The sequence below is a fragment of the Sus scrofa genome, chromosome 4 (assembly GCF_000003025.6).
Source record: "Sus scrofa isolate TJ Tabasco breed Duroc chromosome 4, Sscrofa11.1, whole genome shotgun sequence".
Taxonomy (NCBI): Eukaryota; Metazoa; Chordata; class Mammalia; order Artiodactyla; family Suidae; genus Sus; species Sus scrofa.
In genome coordinates this window covers 72,652,456-72,671,574 of record NC_010446.5, presented here as the reverse complement: position 1 = coordinate 72,671,574, position 19,119 = coordinate 72,652,456, and the positions used below count along the sequence as shown (strand labels likewise).

The window sequence follows — 19,119 nt, the reverse complement described above, 5'->3', positions numbered from 1 at the left end:
GGCCTAGCAGGTTGAAGCTCCTGCGTTCTCACCGCTATGGCTCTGGTTGCTGCTGTGCGGCGTAGGTTCAATCCCTGGCCCAGGAATTTTACTGCCTGTGTGGCAAAAAAGAAAAAAAAAAAAAACAAAAACAAAAAAAAGCAAGAGAGAACCTGAAATAAGTGTTGCAACTCTCATTAAAAAAAAATTTTTTTTTTTAAATCTACGGCAAGATTGAAGGCATAATGCAGTGAGCACCTAAAATCAGCCGTTTATTAATATTATGCCATATTTGCTTTACTTTGTTGATACCTAAGTCCCTTGAAGGAGGCAAGGGAGGTAGCCATGGAGAAATTTGGGTGTAGAGCTCTGAGGACAGAGGCAGCCTGTGCAAAGGCCCTGAGGTAGAAAGGCTTTGCTCTTTGTTGTTTGGCAGTCAGCAAGGGATCCCTGTGGTTGGGAAGAGTGTGGGTGGTGGGGAGAACCGTGGGCGAGGAGGTTAGGGAGGTGGCCAGTGTCCATGTCACTTGAGGCCTTGTAGGCCATGGCAAGGACTTTAGGTTTTACTGTGGATGAAATGAGGAGGTACTAGAGGTTTGGGGTAGAGATGTGACATGATCTGATTTACATTTTTGAAGCATCGTTCAGACTATGTAGCAAATAGACTGGGAGGGCAGGCCTGGGTCTCAGGGCTGTCACTGTGGTCCAGGCAAGGTCCCCTGTGCCAGGACAGGGTGGCGATGGAGATGTCTTTGGAGGCCACTTCCTGTCTGTGCTGAAGGCGGAGCCAAGAGGAGTCACACAGTGGATTGAAAGTGGTTCAGGAGACTAAATGGAGGGTCTGGGTACCGCCAGGTTTTTGGCTTCTGCTGCTGGTAACAGTTTGTGAAGATGGAGTTGGGCAGTGAAATCAAGAGTTAGTTTCAGAATTCATGGGTTGTGAGGTGCCTGCTGGGACGTGGAAGTGGCTCCGTCAGTTAGCTGTGGGGGGCAGTGTCAGTTCAGGGGAGTGGTCTGGTTCCAGAACGAGCTTTAGGAGCCATCTGCCTGTAGGTGGGCGGCATTGAGAGCAGTGACACCTGCTGAGGGAGAAAGCATAGATCTGGGACCCAACGTGGAGGCTCAGAGCACCTTGGGAATTACAGGTCGAGAAGTTGACAGGAACTCGGCACCAAAAGAGCCCATGAGGTAGGAGGGGGAGGGCTGTCTGGAGGTGACCAGTGTGAGCTGTGTCAGCTCCAGAGGTCACCTTGGGGAGGGCCATCCCAGTGGAATATTAGTGTGGCTCAATAGAACGCTGTCTCCTAGGAGGAGGGCCGCAAATCGTGTCACTCTTCTGAGGATTCTGTTTCTAAGGGGAGCAAGGAAAGGTGGCGAGAGTGGAGAGCGTGGGGTCAGGAAAGGCGCGATGAGTCACTGAGAGCCCAGTGGAAGTGGCGGGTGCTGAAGGCGGGAGGCGGGTCTGGGATGGGCAGGGAGCCCCAAAAGGAGGCAGCCGCTGTTGAAATCGATCCCTGAGCCCGCCTTGTCCACTTCTGGTTTAAACAGTGTTGCTGCCAGGGTCCCACTGGGGGTGCAGGGGTGTTGGAAGCCAGCGCGGTTTGCCTGGTTTCCCGGGTGGGGGTTTCTGGCTCTGGAAGCTTGTGGCTCCTGGGTGATGAGTATCTGTTCTGCTGCCAGCTGCGCTTGGCTGCGTCTGTCGCGAGGGATTTAGGATCCCCTAAAATTCCCTGTCCCTGCCTCCCTGAAGTCATCACCGCCTCCCCCGCAAAACCTCAGCAGACCTTCCATGGGTTGGAGACACGCCCTGTCTGGGAGCCCTTCCGTGGGTCTGCTCGTGGTCCTGGGGCTCCTCTGAGTGACCTGCTTCCTTGTCCCCTTCCCTGTCACCTTCCCGTGGTTTATTTGGTGTGGATCCACCATTTCAGAGGTTCATAAACATGCATGAATTTTTATACCTAAGCTTTATTATTCAGTGCATGCTGAGATGTTTAATAAATATTATGACATGTTATATTGAGCAGAGACTAAACGTACTGGGAGAAAACTTAGTGGATGTTAGGTATCTATGAAGTGAGATTATGAATTATTGCAGTGCAGTTCTGAAAGTTTTCCTTTTTTGTTTATTTTCATTTTTATTTTTCCTTTTTCTTTCTATGGCTGCATCTGCGGCGTATAGAAGTTCCTGAGCCAGGGGTCAAATTGGCCAGCTGTTAGCCTACACCACAGCCACAGCAACACTGGATGCTTAATCCACTGAGCGAGGCCAGGGATCGAACCCACATCCTCATGGATACTCTGTTGGGTTCTTAACCCACTGAACCATGACAAGAACTCACAGTTTTCCTTCCCTTTTTTTTTTTTTTTTTAGTATAAATGGGAAAAGTAAATTGTGTATTTTAAGATTTCATTTATATTTCTAACTCTGGGATATTTTATTTAATTTGGGACTTTCTGTTGTTGTTTTTTAATGTCAGTTTTATCTTTTGTGTTTAAGAAACTTCCTTATCGTATCCCTCCGTAGTTGTCTTCACATCCCATTTCACTTTACACATGCTCATTTCTTTTTAGACATGTGGGGTAGTTCTCATTTAAGCAGGGCTGAAGCCAGATTTTTAGCGGTAGAGAATATCACACTGTAGATTCTTAGAGTTAGGGGTCTTCACAGATCTGTCCATCTGTCCATCCTCTTCTTCACCTTCTAGACGGAAGTCAAGGCATCTTGAGATGACTGTCTTCACATTTGATTGTTAACCCCCACCCCCGCCAGTAAAGGCTCAAGAGCAAACCCAGTGGTGAGTCCAGCCTCCCGTTTCTCCTTCAGACAGCTTATCTCAGACAGGCTGCCAGCACGTGGAGGCCTAAGCCCAGGTGAGTGCCTGGCCAGTGCAGGTGTCCTCGGTGGGGGCGCTGACCACACCAGCCGGAGAGATCCAGACTGGCTTCAGGCCACCTGGGCCAAGGCCACTCCGGCTGCCCCCATCCGGGTTAGCTGGGTCCTTCCTGGTTGGAGGCAAATCCTGTTGGCCAGCTCTCCCTGGGGATGGTGGTTGTAATGTTTACCAATCCTCGTGAGGTTGTTCCCAAGGTAATTTCTCTTTCTCTTTCTGAATTTGCTGCAATAGAAGCAAAAGAGAGAAAATTTAAGGTTCTCGAATTAGAGAAGTGGTTAGTGTTGCGTTGGACATTAGATGATTATTAAATTGTGCAACCACAGAGCTTATTATCCTAATACTTTTGAGTAACAGTGTAAAACCACCACAAGAAAGCCGTACTACTCCTTGGCATGCTGGCATTCGTACATCAGCATTGCTCAGACATTGCCTCCTGTTGTGAATACTTAATTCTTATTCACCCCCCTAAATTATACTTTAAAAGGGAATATCAAAACATACGTATTTATCTTGCAGGCATAAGTGATATTTTGTCAGAAGCCATCTGAACTTAGGCATTTTCCAAAAAGTGATGAATTTTTAAATAGAAATACATAAAAATAGAAACAGATTCCTCAAATACGCATCACTATGTAACAGCATCTTTGTAGCATTTTCACATGGTTCGAGTATTTTCAAGTAGACCCAAGTATCTGAGAGCCCGCCAATGGATATTGACATTAAGGTGCGGGGTGGATCACAGAGCAGTTTAAACGGAAACAGCTTGGTTCAGAGGGCGCTGCTGTTTTATCACCATATTTAAAAATCTGTCCCTCTTTTACTCCCTCAAACTGAGTTCAGGGATATAATGGATCCCATTATAGGTAAAAGGTCTGTGACTCAGCCATCGAGCTACTCAAACTCTTGGCTGTTTTAATTGCCACCATTAAAGCTTTAGTACTTTTATCTCATAAAAATAGATATCATTGATGTAGAATGTGTGCCTCTGCCCCGATGGTTAGCTAATCATCCATTCGTGGGTGAAGTTAGTTAAGTTTTATGCAGACGGGAAACTTGACGGAGATCACAAATGTGTTCAGATTTAGTCATTTAATTAAGACAGAAATCCATGTACTAGTAAGGGTAACATCTAGCTAGAATATTGTTTGAAAAGAAGCCTGTTTTCTTTGGGTGAGTTTTTTAACTGCATTTAATTGATGGGAAGATGGTGGATTTTTACAAAAACAAGTCATTCTTGAACTCAAGAGAATAGCGGTGTTTCTCTGGTTCTAATGCTGTGACTTCAACAATTCAAGGGAAACACCCGAGTCACTCTCTTGTCCCTGTCAGGCACATCCGTGTAAACATAAAGGATGGTAATTGGTGGTGTTTCCACGCCTATTTTCTGCAAAAGGGAAATATCAAGGTGGGAAGGAAACTCCAGGAACGCAGTGGGAGCTGAATGTTAAAAAGTGAAAAGCGACTTTGTTCTGGGCTTTCCCTTCAGTATGCTCAGTCTCGGTCATTCATTATTCACGTTGCTGTGCCCAAACAAGATGCAGTGTCTCTGAAGTAAGTGCATCGCAGGAAAGTCTAAGCTAACCACTCTGTACCCACGTATTCCTCTGTAGCACAAATAACAGCAAATGACTGGTGGGGCAGTTCATTAAGTTATTTTCTCTTCTGCACTGGTAATGGTGCAATTGTATTCGGTTAAGAGAAAAACATCTGACTGTAAAAGGGTCTCAAATCTGAAACAGTTCTAAAACTCAAACCTACCCACACAGAGCATTTGTGAGCTAATATACATAACCAGGCGTCTATTCTTGCCCAGCTGTGTAGATTCAATTATAATAATTTTCTCAGTTGCATAACATTGCTGTTTGTTTATTACTGCGTTATTAGTCAGTGAATGAACCTCCCTCTTTTTGACCCCTCAGCAGTGTTTATAAAATACTTAATTGCTTTGGTATCTTCTGTTTCGTGTGTAATTCCAGCTGGAAGGAGTCACGGGGACACAGTCCCCTCTAAGTGTTAAACCGTTTCCAAAGTGCAGCAGATTTTTTTTTTTTTTTTAAATATGTATCAGGGACCTTTAATGTTGCTCATAGTGCAGTTTCTTTTCTTTTTCACTTTTTTCTTCTTCTTTTCTTTTTTAACTGGGATGAAGTGATTTTCTTTTAAAATCTCCTCCCCATGATGGTTTCAGTGCTGGTTAACTGTCTGACAGTGTCAACTGCAGTCTGCCTGTAACAGCGACACCCTTTATTCCACCTGGGTTCTTCCTGTCGAAGCGGGTCCCACCTCTGTCCAGCTGTTACTTTGCACCCAGCTCTGCCGTCATATCTTCCTCCTCTTTGAAGACACTTGGGCAGGTATGCGTGAGCCACAGGAATTAAATAACAGGTGTCATGGCTAAGCTGTGTGCTCTGCAGAGAGGTGGTCTGGATTGGATCCTTTTTTTTGTTTGTTTGTTTTTTGTTTTTTAACAGCCACACCCAGGGCATATGGGAAGTTCCTGGGTCAGGGATTGAATCTGAGCTGCAGCTGTGGCAATGCCAGATCCTTTAACCCACTGTGCTGGACTGGGGATTGAACCTGTACTTCTCTAGTAACTGGAGCTGCTGCAGTTGAATCCTTAACCCACTGTGCAACAGCGGGAACTCTAGCCTGTATCGAGTCTCGAGTCTTATAACCAGCTTTTTGTGACTTGGGACAGATGTGTTCACCTCGCTGTGTGCCTTAGTCTCCCATTTATAACACAAAGATAATTTTTAGGTAGTTGTGAGCCCAGAGCTGCTCTTGGTACAGAAGTGCTCAGTGTAACCATTGGTAGAGTAGCATCCCAAAGGGATAGGCAAGTCCTCTTGTGCTTTTGACCTTATTATGTGACAGACAAAGCTCTAGCATGGAAGGGGGATCCTGGATGGGGGGGGGAACCTGAAAAAAATTTGAGCTGCAGAGGGTTTTAAGGTGTGCATTGTGTGTTGCTGTATTGCCATAGATTTCATGGCTTAAAACAGCGTTTTCTGTGAGTCAGAACTTGGTCACAGCCCTGCTGACTCCTGTGCTCAGGGTCCCTTAGGTTCCAGGCAGATGTCAGGGCTGCGTTCCCACCTGGAGCCTCAGCTGCGCAGGAATTGGCTTCCAGGTCCCCTCAGGTGGTGGACAGAGTTCATCCCTGCGGCTCTGTGATGGGGCTCTGGCTCTCACAGGATGTTGCCTGGGGCACCCTTGGCTCCTGACCTCGGTGGCTTCCTCATGGCTGGCAACAGGGAGTGTCTGGCTCTCCAGGGGGGCCCACTCCCTCTTCACAAGCCCCCTGATTAAGTCATGCCCATGCACGATGATGTCTCCTTTGAGTAACTCATAACCAACTGATTGGGGCCCTTTAGTCATACCTGTGAAGTCCTTCCGGTGTGGTCGTGTTCTGCTGGCTGGAAGCCACAGGTCCCCTCATGGTCAGGAGGCAGAGATCGTGAGGTCGCCTTGAATTCTGCCTCCTGCAAGATGAGAATGGGCTTTTCTAGGGCCAAAGTAGTCCATCATTAAGCATTTATTGTCAACTGCATCCGCTAGACTCACAGTGTCTGAATCCTGGAGAACTTGCCTAGTGTGTAAATTAGCTTTTATCACTGAGCTCGTTATAAATGGATTTTTCCCCCCTCAAAATTCTATTACTATTTCTACACAAACCCTTGGGCTCGTTCAGTGTGGAAGAGATACGTTCCTTTCAGTCCACTGAGGTTTGGCTTTCTAAATTCATAGGAATGGCATCGCAAGTTACTTTTAACACTGACCGGTTTAGAATGGTAGAGACCTAAGTATAAACTGGAGGTAAATGAGTCTTTCAGAGCCAGACTCTGTACACTTTATCCGGCTTAAGGATCGAACTTTCTTTTTAGCTATGCCCGTGATAGCAAAAAAAAAAAAAAAAAAAAAAAAAACCATGGAAGTGTACATAAAAAAAAAAAAAGATTGAATTGAACTGAACTATTTTTAGTATGTAAATTTGGTCCTTGTCCTTAGGGCCTTGAATAGGATCTTTTTATGCAAAACACCTCGACCAGCCCGGAAGCACTGCTGTCTAGTTTTGTGCTGAGTTTGATCTCTGTTGAGCCGGGTAGCTTCAGCTCCACGTGTCTGCTGCCAAGTCCCAGCCTCCAGACACCCCTCTGAGAACAGTATGGACCTTAGAAATGACTTGATATAAGTAAGGCAAATGCCTGTGAACCAGGATTGGTTCTCTAGGTTCTCACGCTGTGGTATTTATGGAGTGGGTGCCGGTAAGGGCACCACACGAGAGGTGGCGAAGAAAGAACAAAGAGGTAGGGAGAGACGCCGCGTCCACCTTGTTAGGGACCCCGAGCATAGTCACTGTCATTTCTGTTCTGCCTTCTGGAAAGTGATGTCTGATAAAAGAAGGCGCTTGGTGATCTGCTGCCTCTGGGAACCACGACCTTGAGGACAGGAGGGGAAGCGTGACGTGTCTGAGATGCCTTTGGTGGGTCCTGGTTTAGTGGCTTGGTCAGGGACACCATGATGCCACAGTTGCAGACTCTGCTCCTTCCTGGGGGGCTGCCATGGTGGCAGATTGGGGGAGGGGCTGCTGACTGCAGGGGCTGCCCTCTGTGAGCGGCCCAGGAGGCCTAGGATTGCGCCCCGTTACTGTTATCGGTAGCTTTGAATTGTGCCGAGTTTGTACTGGTTCTGTGTCTCCCCGCCCGAAGGCGTGGCACTCCTCTGCCCACCCCTCCCGAAAAAACTAACCCATGTTAAAACATTATTCAAGTCTTCTCTAAACAGTTAAACCAATTTCCCCAGGTGCATGTGAAACAGTGGAAAAATATTGTAAAAAATCGAAATATCAGCATCACTTCAACTCTGTGCCGTGTGTGTGTGTGTGTGTGTGTGTGTGTGTGTGGTGTGTGTGGTGTGTGTGTGTGTGTGTGTGTAGAGGGGCTGACAAACATGTTATTTCACTACATGGCTTTTAACTGCAAGCCTGTTGCTTGGTTTGGTGCCATTTCTAAGAAGTAGAATTTACCTGTTACCCCACTGGCATGGTGGCCACAGAGCTGCACCCTGCCCCGTGTGACAGCCTGGTGGCACAGACACAGGGAGGGTGCGGTGATGAGGCGGCCCCAAGTGAGGAACGTGGACAGACACCTGTTCTCCTCCACTGGGTGGAGTCCGATCAAGAGTCCAGCACTGGCGGGGCCTCAGAAATGCCACTGCATAGCATGCAGATGCCACGTGATGACACTTCCTATGGTATGTCCACCCGAAAGACTGGAAGGTGGTCAGTACTGAATATACTACGGGAAGCTCCTTAACATTCATTTAACATGACCGCTTGGTTCAATATTTTCATTGTTTTGGACTCTAATTCAAAGTGAGTTTATAATGAAGATGCTGTAAAAGTAGCTCATGTGAATTTGCGGCTCTTTAAGATTTTGTTTGTATGACAGATCCATTCCAAAGACAGAAACGTAAGCAGAAAACCAAGGGTTCAGAAATGCCTTCAGATGATTTTTAAATGAGATACGTCATGGTAATTAATTTTTTTTCAATTCTAAAATTTAATGATTCAGAGGGACACCCTGAGATAAGATATTATGCTATTTCAAAATATATTTTATTTAGCTAAGTGATTACCTTCTCTGCATGTATATCATAACAGAAATTGTACGGGTCACCCTTACATTATCTTGATGTTCCTATTTCATTCTTACATTGGAGTATAATTGCAGTAAGCTGTTTCAGTACATTTATATAAAGTTATATTTAGTCATAATGTCACATGCTGTCTTTTAAAACATTTGATAATCACTGCTTTGAGATAGGCTCTCTTACTCGGTCATCCCAGCTGCAGAGGTGATGGGTTTGCCTGCTTTGGCTGTATCAGTATAATCCAGAGTGTATTTTGAAGAACATTTTTATTCACGATATTCCTGGAAAAAGAATGCCATGGTTAAATACGCGTAGGACATACTGTGTACTCTCCGCCCTCAGGGTGTAGGAAGGGCTTGGAGAATTCTGCCCTAAAGAAAACCGCTTAGCTTTGGTTAGCCCGGAATTCTCAAACCTCATGTGACCCAAGTCTTCTTTTCTTGGAACAGCTTTTACAACCCTCAACTTAAAAAAGTGTTGTGCTATACTGTTCGCCTTCTCAAGTCATAAGACCAACAAGCGTGATACTATTCATGTTTGTGTTTGTGTTCATAAAAGCATTCACGCAATACCTATTTTTTCCCTAAAAATTGTCTTTAAGAATGAGCTGAATAAAACTAACTGGTATATAAGGGCTTGAACTTGAGGCCCTGACTCTCATACCAGATTTAGTCAAGCAGAAAATATCCTAGTCCTCGATTCCTTTTAAAAAACGATTTTGGTCCTTACTATCTTATATCAAAGAATCACAGTTAAAAATTATTTCAGTGGACCATTCACACTGGTATCTGCTCACCTTGATCTCCCTCCCACAGAGGGTTTTAAAAGCTGTTGTGATGCATTTTTGTGGCTTCAGTCATGCTGTCCTGGATGTGGTTTGTTGTTCGGGGGGTCCACTGGGGAGGGGGCCTCGGCCGGTGTCTGCCTCCCCTGCAGCTCCAGCCTGGCGGGCTGCTTTTCAGGAAGCCTCCTTGGTGTCGGCCAGCCGCTGGGTGCTTCTCTCTCCCTGGCAGGTACCGTGGCTGCCTGGCTTACTGCTAAATCCTCAGACATTTGCTAGATGAATAGAAGAATTGGGCACCAGATATTACTGAGTGCCCTTCCTCTGATGAATGTCATTGAGAAAAGATGTTAAAATCTCCGTGGGACTCTGCTGAATGCTCTTTGAACCCTGGTACACTCTTTTGGCTGCAGATTGAGTTCTAGTGTTTTTGCTGGAATTCCTTTTTAGAATCTAAAGAGTGCAGAGGGACTGAGAAGTGCAGAAATACAGGTGAAGAAGGGCAGTCATAGAAACGTGTCTCCAAAGGCATTTTAAAAAAATCTGGAAAACCGAATTGTACTTTTTGGCCTTAAATTACTACTTAATGTTTGTATTTCTACAAGCCATTTATGTCACAGTGTGTTTCAGGCTTGTGTTGGTCGTTGTGGGTCTTACGTGGTCATAGCTTCTCCCTGAGCATCTTAGTTTCTCTGAGAGCCTGAGCCCCTCCCTCACTTCATCTTAATTTGCGGGGAGGGACCTGCTCCCCCGGAAGTGTGTTGTTACCATCATCCAATTGGTAGTATCTTTGCTTTATTTTAAAGTAGTGTTTTGGGAGTTCCCTTCATGGCTCAGCAGTTAACGAACCTGACTAGTATCCGTGAGGACACAGATTCGATCCCTGGCTTTGCTTAGTAGGTTAAGGATCCAGTGTTGCTGTGAGCCGTGTGTAGGTTGCAGATGCAGCTTGGATCCTGAGTCGCTGTGGCTGTGGCTGGTAGCTGTAGCTTATTCGACCCCTAGCCTGGGAACGTCCATATGCCGTGGGAGCAGCCCTAGAAAAGGCAAAAAGACAAAAAAAAAAAAAAATTGTTGATTAAAACAAAACGTGATTAAGTAAGATAATCCTTTTGTTAGAAAGGCTGGTTAATGTGGGAGGGAAAGCCCACCAGAGATGGATGAAAAGTTTCTTCCACGTTTTCTCAAGTTCCTGTGATGAAGGCTCCTGAGCTTTTGGGGTCACTTTTGCTTAAAGGAAACAGAAGGTTTGGCCTCACCATCTCCATCCCAGCTCTCCTTTGGTTAAATTTGCATCCTGTCTCTTCGGTTTTATAAAAGACTTATTTATATATTTGTCTAATTTATGCATTATGAAAATGGAGTTAAGGATAAAAGCAATTATCTCTAGTTTCTTGTAATTTTTTTGGACAGCACATACCTTGGATCTTTTTTATTTATTGCTCAAAAGTCAGTCATTCTGTTTTAGTTCCAAAAACCCAGGACACCATCCTTATATATTCCGCAGTGTTCTTCTGAAAGGCATATGGAATTATGACAGAAAAATGTGTCAAGCAGAAAGTCCTGTTGGGTGTACTTAAAAGTACCTTTGGCATCTAGCATCCTCTACCTTTCCCCTAATAAATGAGAGGTTTTAGGAATGCCCTATATGGTCATATCAGATGTTAATGGCATTGATTACCTGTCAGGAAGTGGGAATTGATGGCAAAATGTCCGCTGTAAAATTAAATAGCATTAGAGGAGACTGTACCATGCGTGGGGGTGGGAGGGGGGCACGGCTGGGCCTGGGAGGCTTTGTCAGGGTATTACTGTGAGCTCCAGGTTTTTCCCCCACATGATTAAGGCAGGCCATCTGTTCTTTGTTAAATGTTTACAAAAACAGCTTTTCTCTAAAAGATTTAAGGAGATGTGGGTCTGGTAAACACTATAATATTTCTGAGCACCTTTTCCACCCTATTTCAGATAGAACCGAAACATAATTCTACCGCAGAACAAACAGGATTAATATCTCTTTTCGTATCCGATCTTTATGTTCTTTTCCCCCTCTTATGGGAGATTAAATTTTTAAGGGATATTAATTTATGGCTTCATTTATTGCCGAAAGGAGTATCCAAAATGATTTGTATGCTAAAGTGCAGATAAATTTTCCCTCTTTTGGTATCATGTGCTACATGCTTTTTCTAATTCCCAAACTCGGACCAGGTATCTCTCATCAGAGGCTGGCACTGGGTTGCCGGAGTTAATGCCGTGCAGATTAAAGACGGGTACACGCACCTGGAATTAATTCCCCATCTGAAGCTGTGAGCATTGTTTTCTGGTAGACTTTCCTCTTCCCTCCCCTTTCCCGGAAATGCTTTTTCTTCCATTTCCTGAGAAATAGCTTGTCCCACATAAGTTTGATCTCTCCGTCTCTTACAAAAAGATGTGGGTTCTTCCTGTTTCCTTACACTAGGAAACACTGTGTATGGGACAGGGAACTCCACTTGAGCAACTTAGATGAGGAAGAGTTCGGTTGGATCCCAAGACTTCTCGGCTCATGATAGTTTGGATAGCTCCTCGGGTGACCTTTTCAGAGTGTTTGTGAGGGAAACACAGAGGGCAGGTGGGTGAGTTTCTCCAGGACTTGACCTTGGGTGGACCCAGCACGGGCCCTTGCTTCTCCTGCACGTTCCCTGAGCCTCCTACCGCCACCCCCCAGGTCTTCCTCTCTCAGCTCTAAGCAAGGGAGGTATGTATTTTAAGGTTTTCTAAGACCGTCAGATTTATTAAGAGACTTTGGAAATCATCGAAACCAAACTCTTCGTTTTGCAGAGGAAGAAAATGAGAGAAATGATTTTCCTAGATAATAGAGCCTATGGCAGAGGCTGAACTGGAATCTTCTCTCACTCACAGTTGTGGTCTCTTCTTATCCCAGTGCAGATGGGGAACTAAGTGTAGGTTTCTACAGGGACCATAGTAGGTTTCACTGGGACCAAGTATAACCAGTTTCTTTTCAGGCAGTGACTTTTTTTTTTTTTTTTTTTTTGTAATGTTTTTTGGGTCACCAAACGCTTTGAAAATAAAGCAAAGCCTGTGGCACTTTTCCCAGAAGGAGGCCCTGTGGGGGCTTTCAGGAGGCAGACAGAGTCAGACGAGCGCTGGATTTAGGAAACTTAGATCCACGGGTCAACTCCGTCCCCCTCTGTGTGGCCTCAAGCAGCCACGTGGCTTCCTCACCTTCTGCTGCTTTTCTGAAAAATGGGGGCAGATCTTCACATTTTGGTGTGAGGTTCAGGTGAACTAACTCCTGAAAGCACCTCGATCAGTACATGGCAGGAAGCAGCTGCTCAGTAGGCGTTGGTTGGTTGGAATCGGATTTGGACTTTGTGGGTGCTGAGCGCGGCTCCTGGGCTCCTCACGAGTCCTCTGTAGACCTGGACCCCTGCTGCCCTGAGGCTCTTCTCTTCGAGGTTGTGGGTCCCAGTTATGTGACTGACACGTCCTCTACCTGGCACACCTGCGTCCACGCAAGCTCTTCGGGCTGGCATGGGGGTTGGAGGGTGTCCGGGTCGGGTGCTTTCTTAGCACGTGCCCACACACACTGCGAGATGGTTCTGCACACGCTGGCGGCTGTTGTTACCGTTGCTGATTTTATCACGGAGACTCTTAGGTGTCTGGAGGAGCACGTGAAAAAGGCAGAAAATGAGTGGCATTTGCAGATAGAACATTTTCAAGTGTTGCATTGTCAAGTGAAGGCTGATTGGATGTTCAAGTTTACAGGGGAGACAGAAGGACCTCTACCCCTGCCCTGATTTGGGCCATGAGCTGTGAGGCTGAGTCCTGACCACTCTGCATCCCCTCCCATGTGTGGGTGTCCTCCAGGCTGTTCAAGGCCATTTCTGGGTTTAGTCCTGGTGGATGATCTCTGCAGGGCATGTCCAACTGACTATTTCGGTGTTTTTCTCTCTCTCTCTCTCAGTAAGATTTGGAAATGTAAAGCTTTAATAACTTAAGAAAAACATTATCTGCTTTTCCTATCAGTACAAGAAATCTAACCCAGTCAAACACATTACGTTTGTATATCTACATTTTTTTTCCCCCATGGCTTCGCCTCTGACTTGCTGAAGTTCTGGGGCCAGGAATCAAACCCATGCCACAACTGCAATCTGAGCCACAGCAGTGACAACACTGGATCCTAAACTTGCTGCCCACCAAGGGAACTACCGTATATCTGCTTTTAATTTGATATTTGAATGCCATTTAAATCAGAAATGACCTGTACTTTGTAAGATTTATGTGTTTACACTCAGGTTTCAAACTTTCACAGTATCTGATTCTTATAAGGCTCAGTATACTTGTTCTTTTTCAAAGTGACTTCATTGTATATCTTTAATTAGAGTTCCCATCACTGCATGGGGGAAAATTCCACTTGAATTCCGTCTTTGTGGCTTAGCTTTTGCTACTGTTTCATCCTTCACCACTTCCTACTTAGGTGCTAAGAACATGGAAAGTGTCTTTAGCTGAATGAGAAATTTTCTTCCTCCTAAATGGAATTTTTTACTGTATCACCACGTTGCCCTCTTTAACACTGTCGATCTAAAAGCTTTCTTGTTGAAGAAATGTATTTTTTTTGGACGGGAGAAAATGATAGATTTCATGACTGTGGAGTTGGTGAAGTTTGCTACCTTGAGTATAGAGTAAGTTTCAGAAGCACAGCCACTAACTTTCAGTTCCTTTCTTCACTACAAAGAATGATAAACTAATTTCAATTCCTATTTGTGTCTCTTAGCATTCTCCATCGGAGCCCTTTCTAGAGAAACCAGTGCCGGATATGACTCAGGTTAGTGGACCGAACGCCCAGCTAGTGAAGAGTGATGATTACCTGCCGTCCATAGAACAGCAGCCACAGCAGAAGAAGAAGAAAAAGAAAAACAACCACATCGTTGCAGAGGATCCCAGTAAAAGTTTCGGTAAAGATGACGTCCCTGGTGGGGTTGATACCCAGGAACTAAACAGGAACTCACTAGATGGGTCCCAAGAAGAAAAAAAGAAAAAGAAAAGGCCGAAGGCAAAAAAAGATCCCAAGGAACCGAAAGACCCCAAGGAGAAAAAAGAGCCCAAGGAACCCAAGACCCCAAAAGCCCCCAAGATTCCCAAAGAGCCAAAGGAAAAGAAAGCAAAAACTGCCACGCCAAAACCCAAATCCAGCAAAAAGTCAAGGTAGGCTCTTGCCAGAGGCAGCTGCTACCCGACACAGTAGAGAAGCGAGACAGTCGCAGCGGAAGGAGCGGGCCTGGGGCGGGATGCGGGAGGGGCGCTTGAACTTTTGTCCTCATTGGTGAGGTTCTCTCTCTCAGACCCACATTGAAAAGTTAAGGTTTCGATGCATTCTAAAATTTAAGACTCAGTTACTGTGAACTGTTGATTTGGTTGGCAGGTTTTTAGAAACATTACTGGACAAACCTTGTTGATTGTTTTAAAATCAGTCTCTTGTATTTGTGTGGAAATCTGTCATTTGACAAATCGGGCCGAGTTACCAACATTTGTAAGCTCAGCCACCCCACCCCCCATCCCACCTCCCCACCCCCTGCCTCATTTTCAGTGACAATGCAAAACGGGGTAAGAAGGATTATGGAAGCAAGGAGGGTCACTGTATTTCACTAGGCTTTTCAGCCCTGCTTCCCAGAAGTTGAAACAGGAGAATTAATTCTCTCCACTTGGCAGACAGAGTGAGCCTTCCAGGGGCAGGGTTGAAATCCTGGTGGGCAACGTGGGAGGAATCAAATAGCAGTTCTCCATTCGACATGCATTCGAGTTTAGCGTGAATTTCAGGTCCTAGGAAATAGCCTGCTGCACGCCATACTTCCCCGCCAACGCTCTGACCCCCCAGAAGGCATATTTATTCAGTAAGAAAAGCCGAGAGGAGAAGACATTGAGGACTAATTTTTTTCATTTGTACCGAACATTTCTTACAACTGTTCTGAACCAGTTCCAAACATCTGAATCTATTTTTCAGAATATGGCTCATGTTAGAAGATATAGTTTCCAGATGGAAGTATGGTCAGACTTGGTTAATCTGAACCTGTTTGCAAACTCCATTAGAAAACACACCCACCTCCCACCCCCAGCACACACATGCTGGTGTGCGCATGCGCACACACACACACACACACCTGCGTGCTCCAGCCCTGCAATTGATGTGCGTGATGCAGGCTTTGCGAGCTCGCTGGCTTGTAAGCCTTTGGCTTGTGGGCTTTCCTGTGTGTTACAGGCAGGTACAGAGAGAGGGGTGGTTTCTGTGACTAGAAAGATGCTGCACAGTGAAAGAACAAACTTGGATTTTCAGCTTCCTGCTAAAAAGTATCTAAACAACTCAATACATGATTCTCTAGTATTTTGAAAGTTTGAATCATAGCCATTAAAAAATATTTGTCATCAGTACTTTTTATGGTGCCAAAATAAGTGAATTGCAGTTGGTGCTTCACATCCACTGGTCCTGCATCCATGGATACAGAGGGCTGACCGTGCTGCATCTTTTTATCTAAGGGACTTGAGCATCTGCAGATTTTGATATCCACTGGGGTCCTAGAACCAGTTCCTTGTGGTTATCACTGTATGTTCAATAACTCAGTCTTATAGGTAACTTAATATTTGCATTTACTTGGAGCATTCTTTGATGCTTCAGTATGTGGTCTCTTAAAAACCATTCATTTTTTTTTTTCTCTTTATAAACACTCTTATACACTCACAATCGATTATCAATTCTGTTTTCAGCTACTTAAGTATTTTTGTAGGTGCTTACTATTTGTAGGTACTGTGTCAAGTCTTAGGGATGTGGGCTGGGAGACATGGTTAGAGTTGGTCTGATTTATGGTCTGATTTATGAGGGGTGTTTAAAAATACATAATCACTTAGATATATGGACTGTGCTTTTGCTAGGAGGAAGCATGTGCTTTATTTCTCCTAAGGAGGGAGAAATCAAAGAAAAACCTAAGAAGCATGTATTTAAAAAAAAAAACAAAACTCAAAAATGTATCCTAAAGAAGCTTTCTCAAGCACAGACTGACTGTAGCCTCAAGATACATGTCTTCAATTTTTATCTTAATTTTTTGAATTCATCACCTAATGGTTAAAAACTGACAAGGAAAACCCCCACTGTATCTTGGATCCTTGTCCTAAATGTCCAAGTGTATTCCTTCCAGCTCTCAGTCTCCTCACACCGACCCTGTCTTTAAAAGCAGGCTTTAGCATACCTTTATGTCTGGCCCTATAGAGTACATCGGGGTGGATAGTAAATTACCGTGTTTAATAACGGGGCTTGTTGAGATTTCCCTAGTGACCATAAACCACCACTAGGAACTTGGGGCATGGAATCCCGTCGGTCCTGGGGGCGCCCCCCCCCCCCCCCGCCCCGGTGCAGCTGCACATATGCCATTGGCCGCAGAGAAGCCTTCAGTGCAGCCCATCAGCCTGCCCTCAGCCTGGCCTGGGGCAGGAGTCCCTTTGCAGGAGTTTGGTGTTGCCGAGCCTGAGTGATGGCCAGAGTCTCTGGCTTCTGGCAGGAGAGAGGTGCGTGATTATCTTCTCCCAGGAGGAAAGTCTAGTATTTCTCTCCTCCTTCTTGCCTTTGCCTCACAGGCGCACTTAATGCCTCCTATAGTTGTTGTTCTTGCAGTGGTGTGACAGTCACCGAGCGGAAACATGTCCTTAGAGTACCGACATGTGTGCCTGAGAAGAGGGCAGAGAGTGTTTGGGGCGCCTCAGCTGGCCCCGGGCGACCTGACCCCCTGTTGGGCCACTTGCTGATTTAGGGTGAAGTGGGGTGAGGACATTTCTGAGAGGTTTTGCTGCAGGTGATGCTCAGACCGGATGACTCTCCAGGAACATGGTAGCTGACTAGGGATGTTCATGAAATTGACAAGCCAGCTGGCTACTTTGTTGGGCTCCAGTGTTTCTGCTGGTCAGGTGGTGATGGGGGTAGCTCCAGTGGTGGTCTCGTTCCTCTGTCTGGAAAGGAAGGAGCATCCCTGAAGCAGGGATCAGCAGCTTGCATACAGCTACATGTAAATTCCGACTAGCATAGCAGAATAATTATGTAAATTGAATATGCAGTGATGAAGGTAATAGGGGGTTTGGGTTATGTTAGTACTGGGGTTGAATTGCCATAGCAGTTTGCTTTTAAGCACTGGAATACAGCAGTGGCAATTTTGTTTTGCAAAATGTTATGTGATACCAGTTATTTCCATCCTTGAATACGTTAACTTGATGAATTTGTTTATACAGAAAATAATTCTCCTACAGAGGGCTGAGACAGAGGGGATCAGCAGACATGAAATGAAAAATTTGCCGTTAGAAGTACTCACATCTTTCCTGTTGAGCCCTGTAGGCCGAATCCTTGGTGAGATTCTGCTCACAGACGCGGCTGTCCTTTGAGCGGGTGGGGACGGCAGTGACCCACTGTTGTCTGCATTGTGTCCTGCAGGCGGGTGCTCGTTGTGTGCCATTCACACACTCCTGGGCAGAGAGAACGTGAGCTGTCGTTTGTGGGGCTGACCTCCCCGCATGTCCTCCTCACGGCCTGTCATCCCACTTCACTCCTTGGAGTCACCGAGGCTTGAATTTGTGGCCATTCCCAGGGAACCGGCCCTTTCGGCAACCAAAATATGACTGGCTCTGTCTTGGCCCCGCAGGGAAAGAAGCTGCCCACAAGCTGGTGCATAGAGTGGCAGTGACACAACAAAAGGTGCCAGCATTTCTGAAAGAGACATTGAAAATCTTGATGAAAAAACTGGGCCTCATTCCTTTTTTCTAGTTGGGACTGTGTCTCCCCATCTTCCCATTCTACGTCAACTGTGCATTTTTTTTCTGTTTTTCTGGTGCCCTCTCCAGGTGTCTTGACAGCTTTCAAATGCTGGCACTTAATACTGAAGATAAAAGAGATTCTGTGGCCTGGAGAGGATGCCCCTTTGCCCATGGACGGGTCCGTGGGGCTGTGGTCTTTGTTCAGCATGTTTTCCGTTGTGTGTGCTTGGGCCTTGGGAAACGAGAGAGAATTTGGAGGAAGTGCTTCCTCTGAATGGCTCTCGAAGGATTTAGTGGCCGATTTAGCCACAGAAAGATTCTTTGAATGTACTTAAAGAAGGGAACTCGGCCAGAGGTTGTGACGACTACAGAAGCTTCGGCTCAGGGCAGCGGTGGAGAGTTGCAGGTTCTAGGAGCTCGTCGAGTCTTTGCCCTCCCCTCCCCCGCAGCCAGTGTTACAGTAAATAGAAAACGGAGATTGTTTCCTATTACACTAGAAAGTAAACGTACTCTTCTTGTTTTACTCATTGAGTACTAAAAACACATAAAGTGGCTTTTTGTTTGTTTATTTTTTTTTTTCAGGCCACACTATCATTAATATTTATGTTGTGACTTTATTCTGAGGAGCTTGGCTTTTCAGATGGCATTTTCTCAATTGTGATCTAAGAGAGCAGTGGCCTTTACCTGAGACATATTTTTATTCAGCCAGCAAGCCCAGTGGTGGTGTATCTTGGTAAACTGATATATATGTTATAATGTGCTCTTATCCATGTGAAATTTCTCAGACACGAAAGCAAACCCTGAGAGTGATTTGCTGATGAGTACAGGAAACCTAGCTAGTCAGATACATCCCTGTCAGGTGCAAAGGCAATGAAATAAAGCAAACCCAAAGGTTTTCTTCTTTCTGTTTTCTTGTTCCTTCTTTTACTTACACACCATGACTTAGTTCTGAGCCACGACATTGGGTAGTTGGACAGACTGAATTTAGTATGTTGACTACCACGCCCGCAAAAGAGAGTGGAGGGCTGTCTA

General features: G+C 45.4%; 1 protein-coding gene across 5 annotated transcripts in view; it reads left to right on the top strand.

Moving 5' to 3' along the window:
• CHD7 (chromodomain helicase DNA binding protein 7) overlaps positions 1-19,119 on the top strand; it is a 181,989-nt gene that overhangs the window by 82,869 nt on the left and 80,001 nt on the right. For all 5 annotated transcript variants that reach the window (XM_021089334.1, XM_021089338.1, XM_021089337.1 and 2 more), the window contains exon 3: positions 14,075-14,505. In XM_021089334.1, coding sequence (XP_020944993.1) covers positions 14,075-14,505 — 431 coding nt within the window. The remainder of the gene's footprint in view (positions 1-14,074; positions 14,506-19,119) is intronic.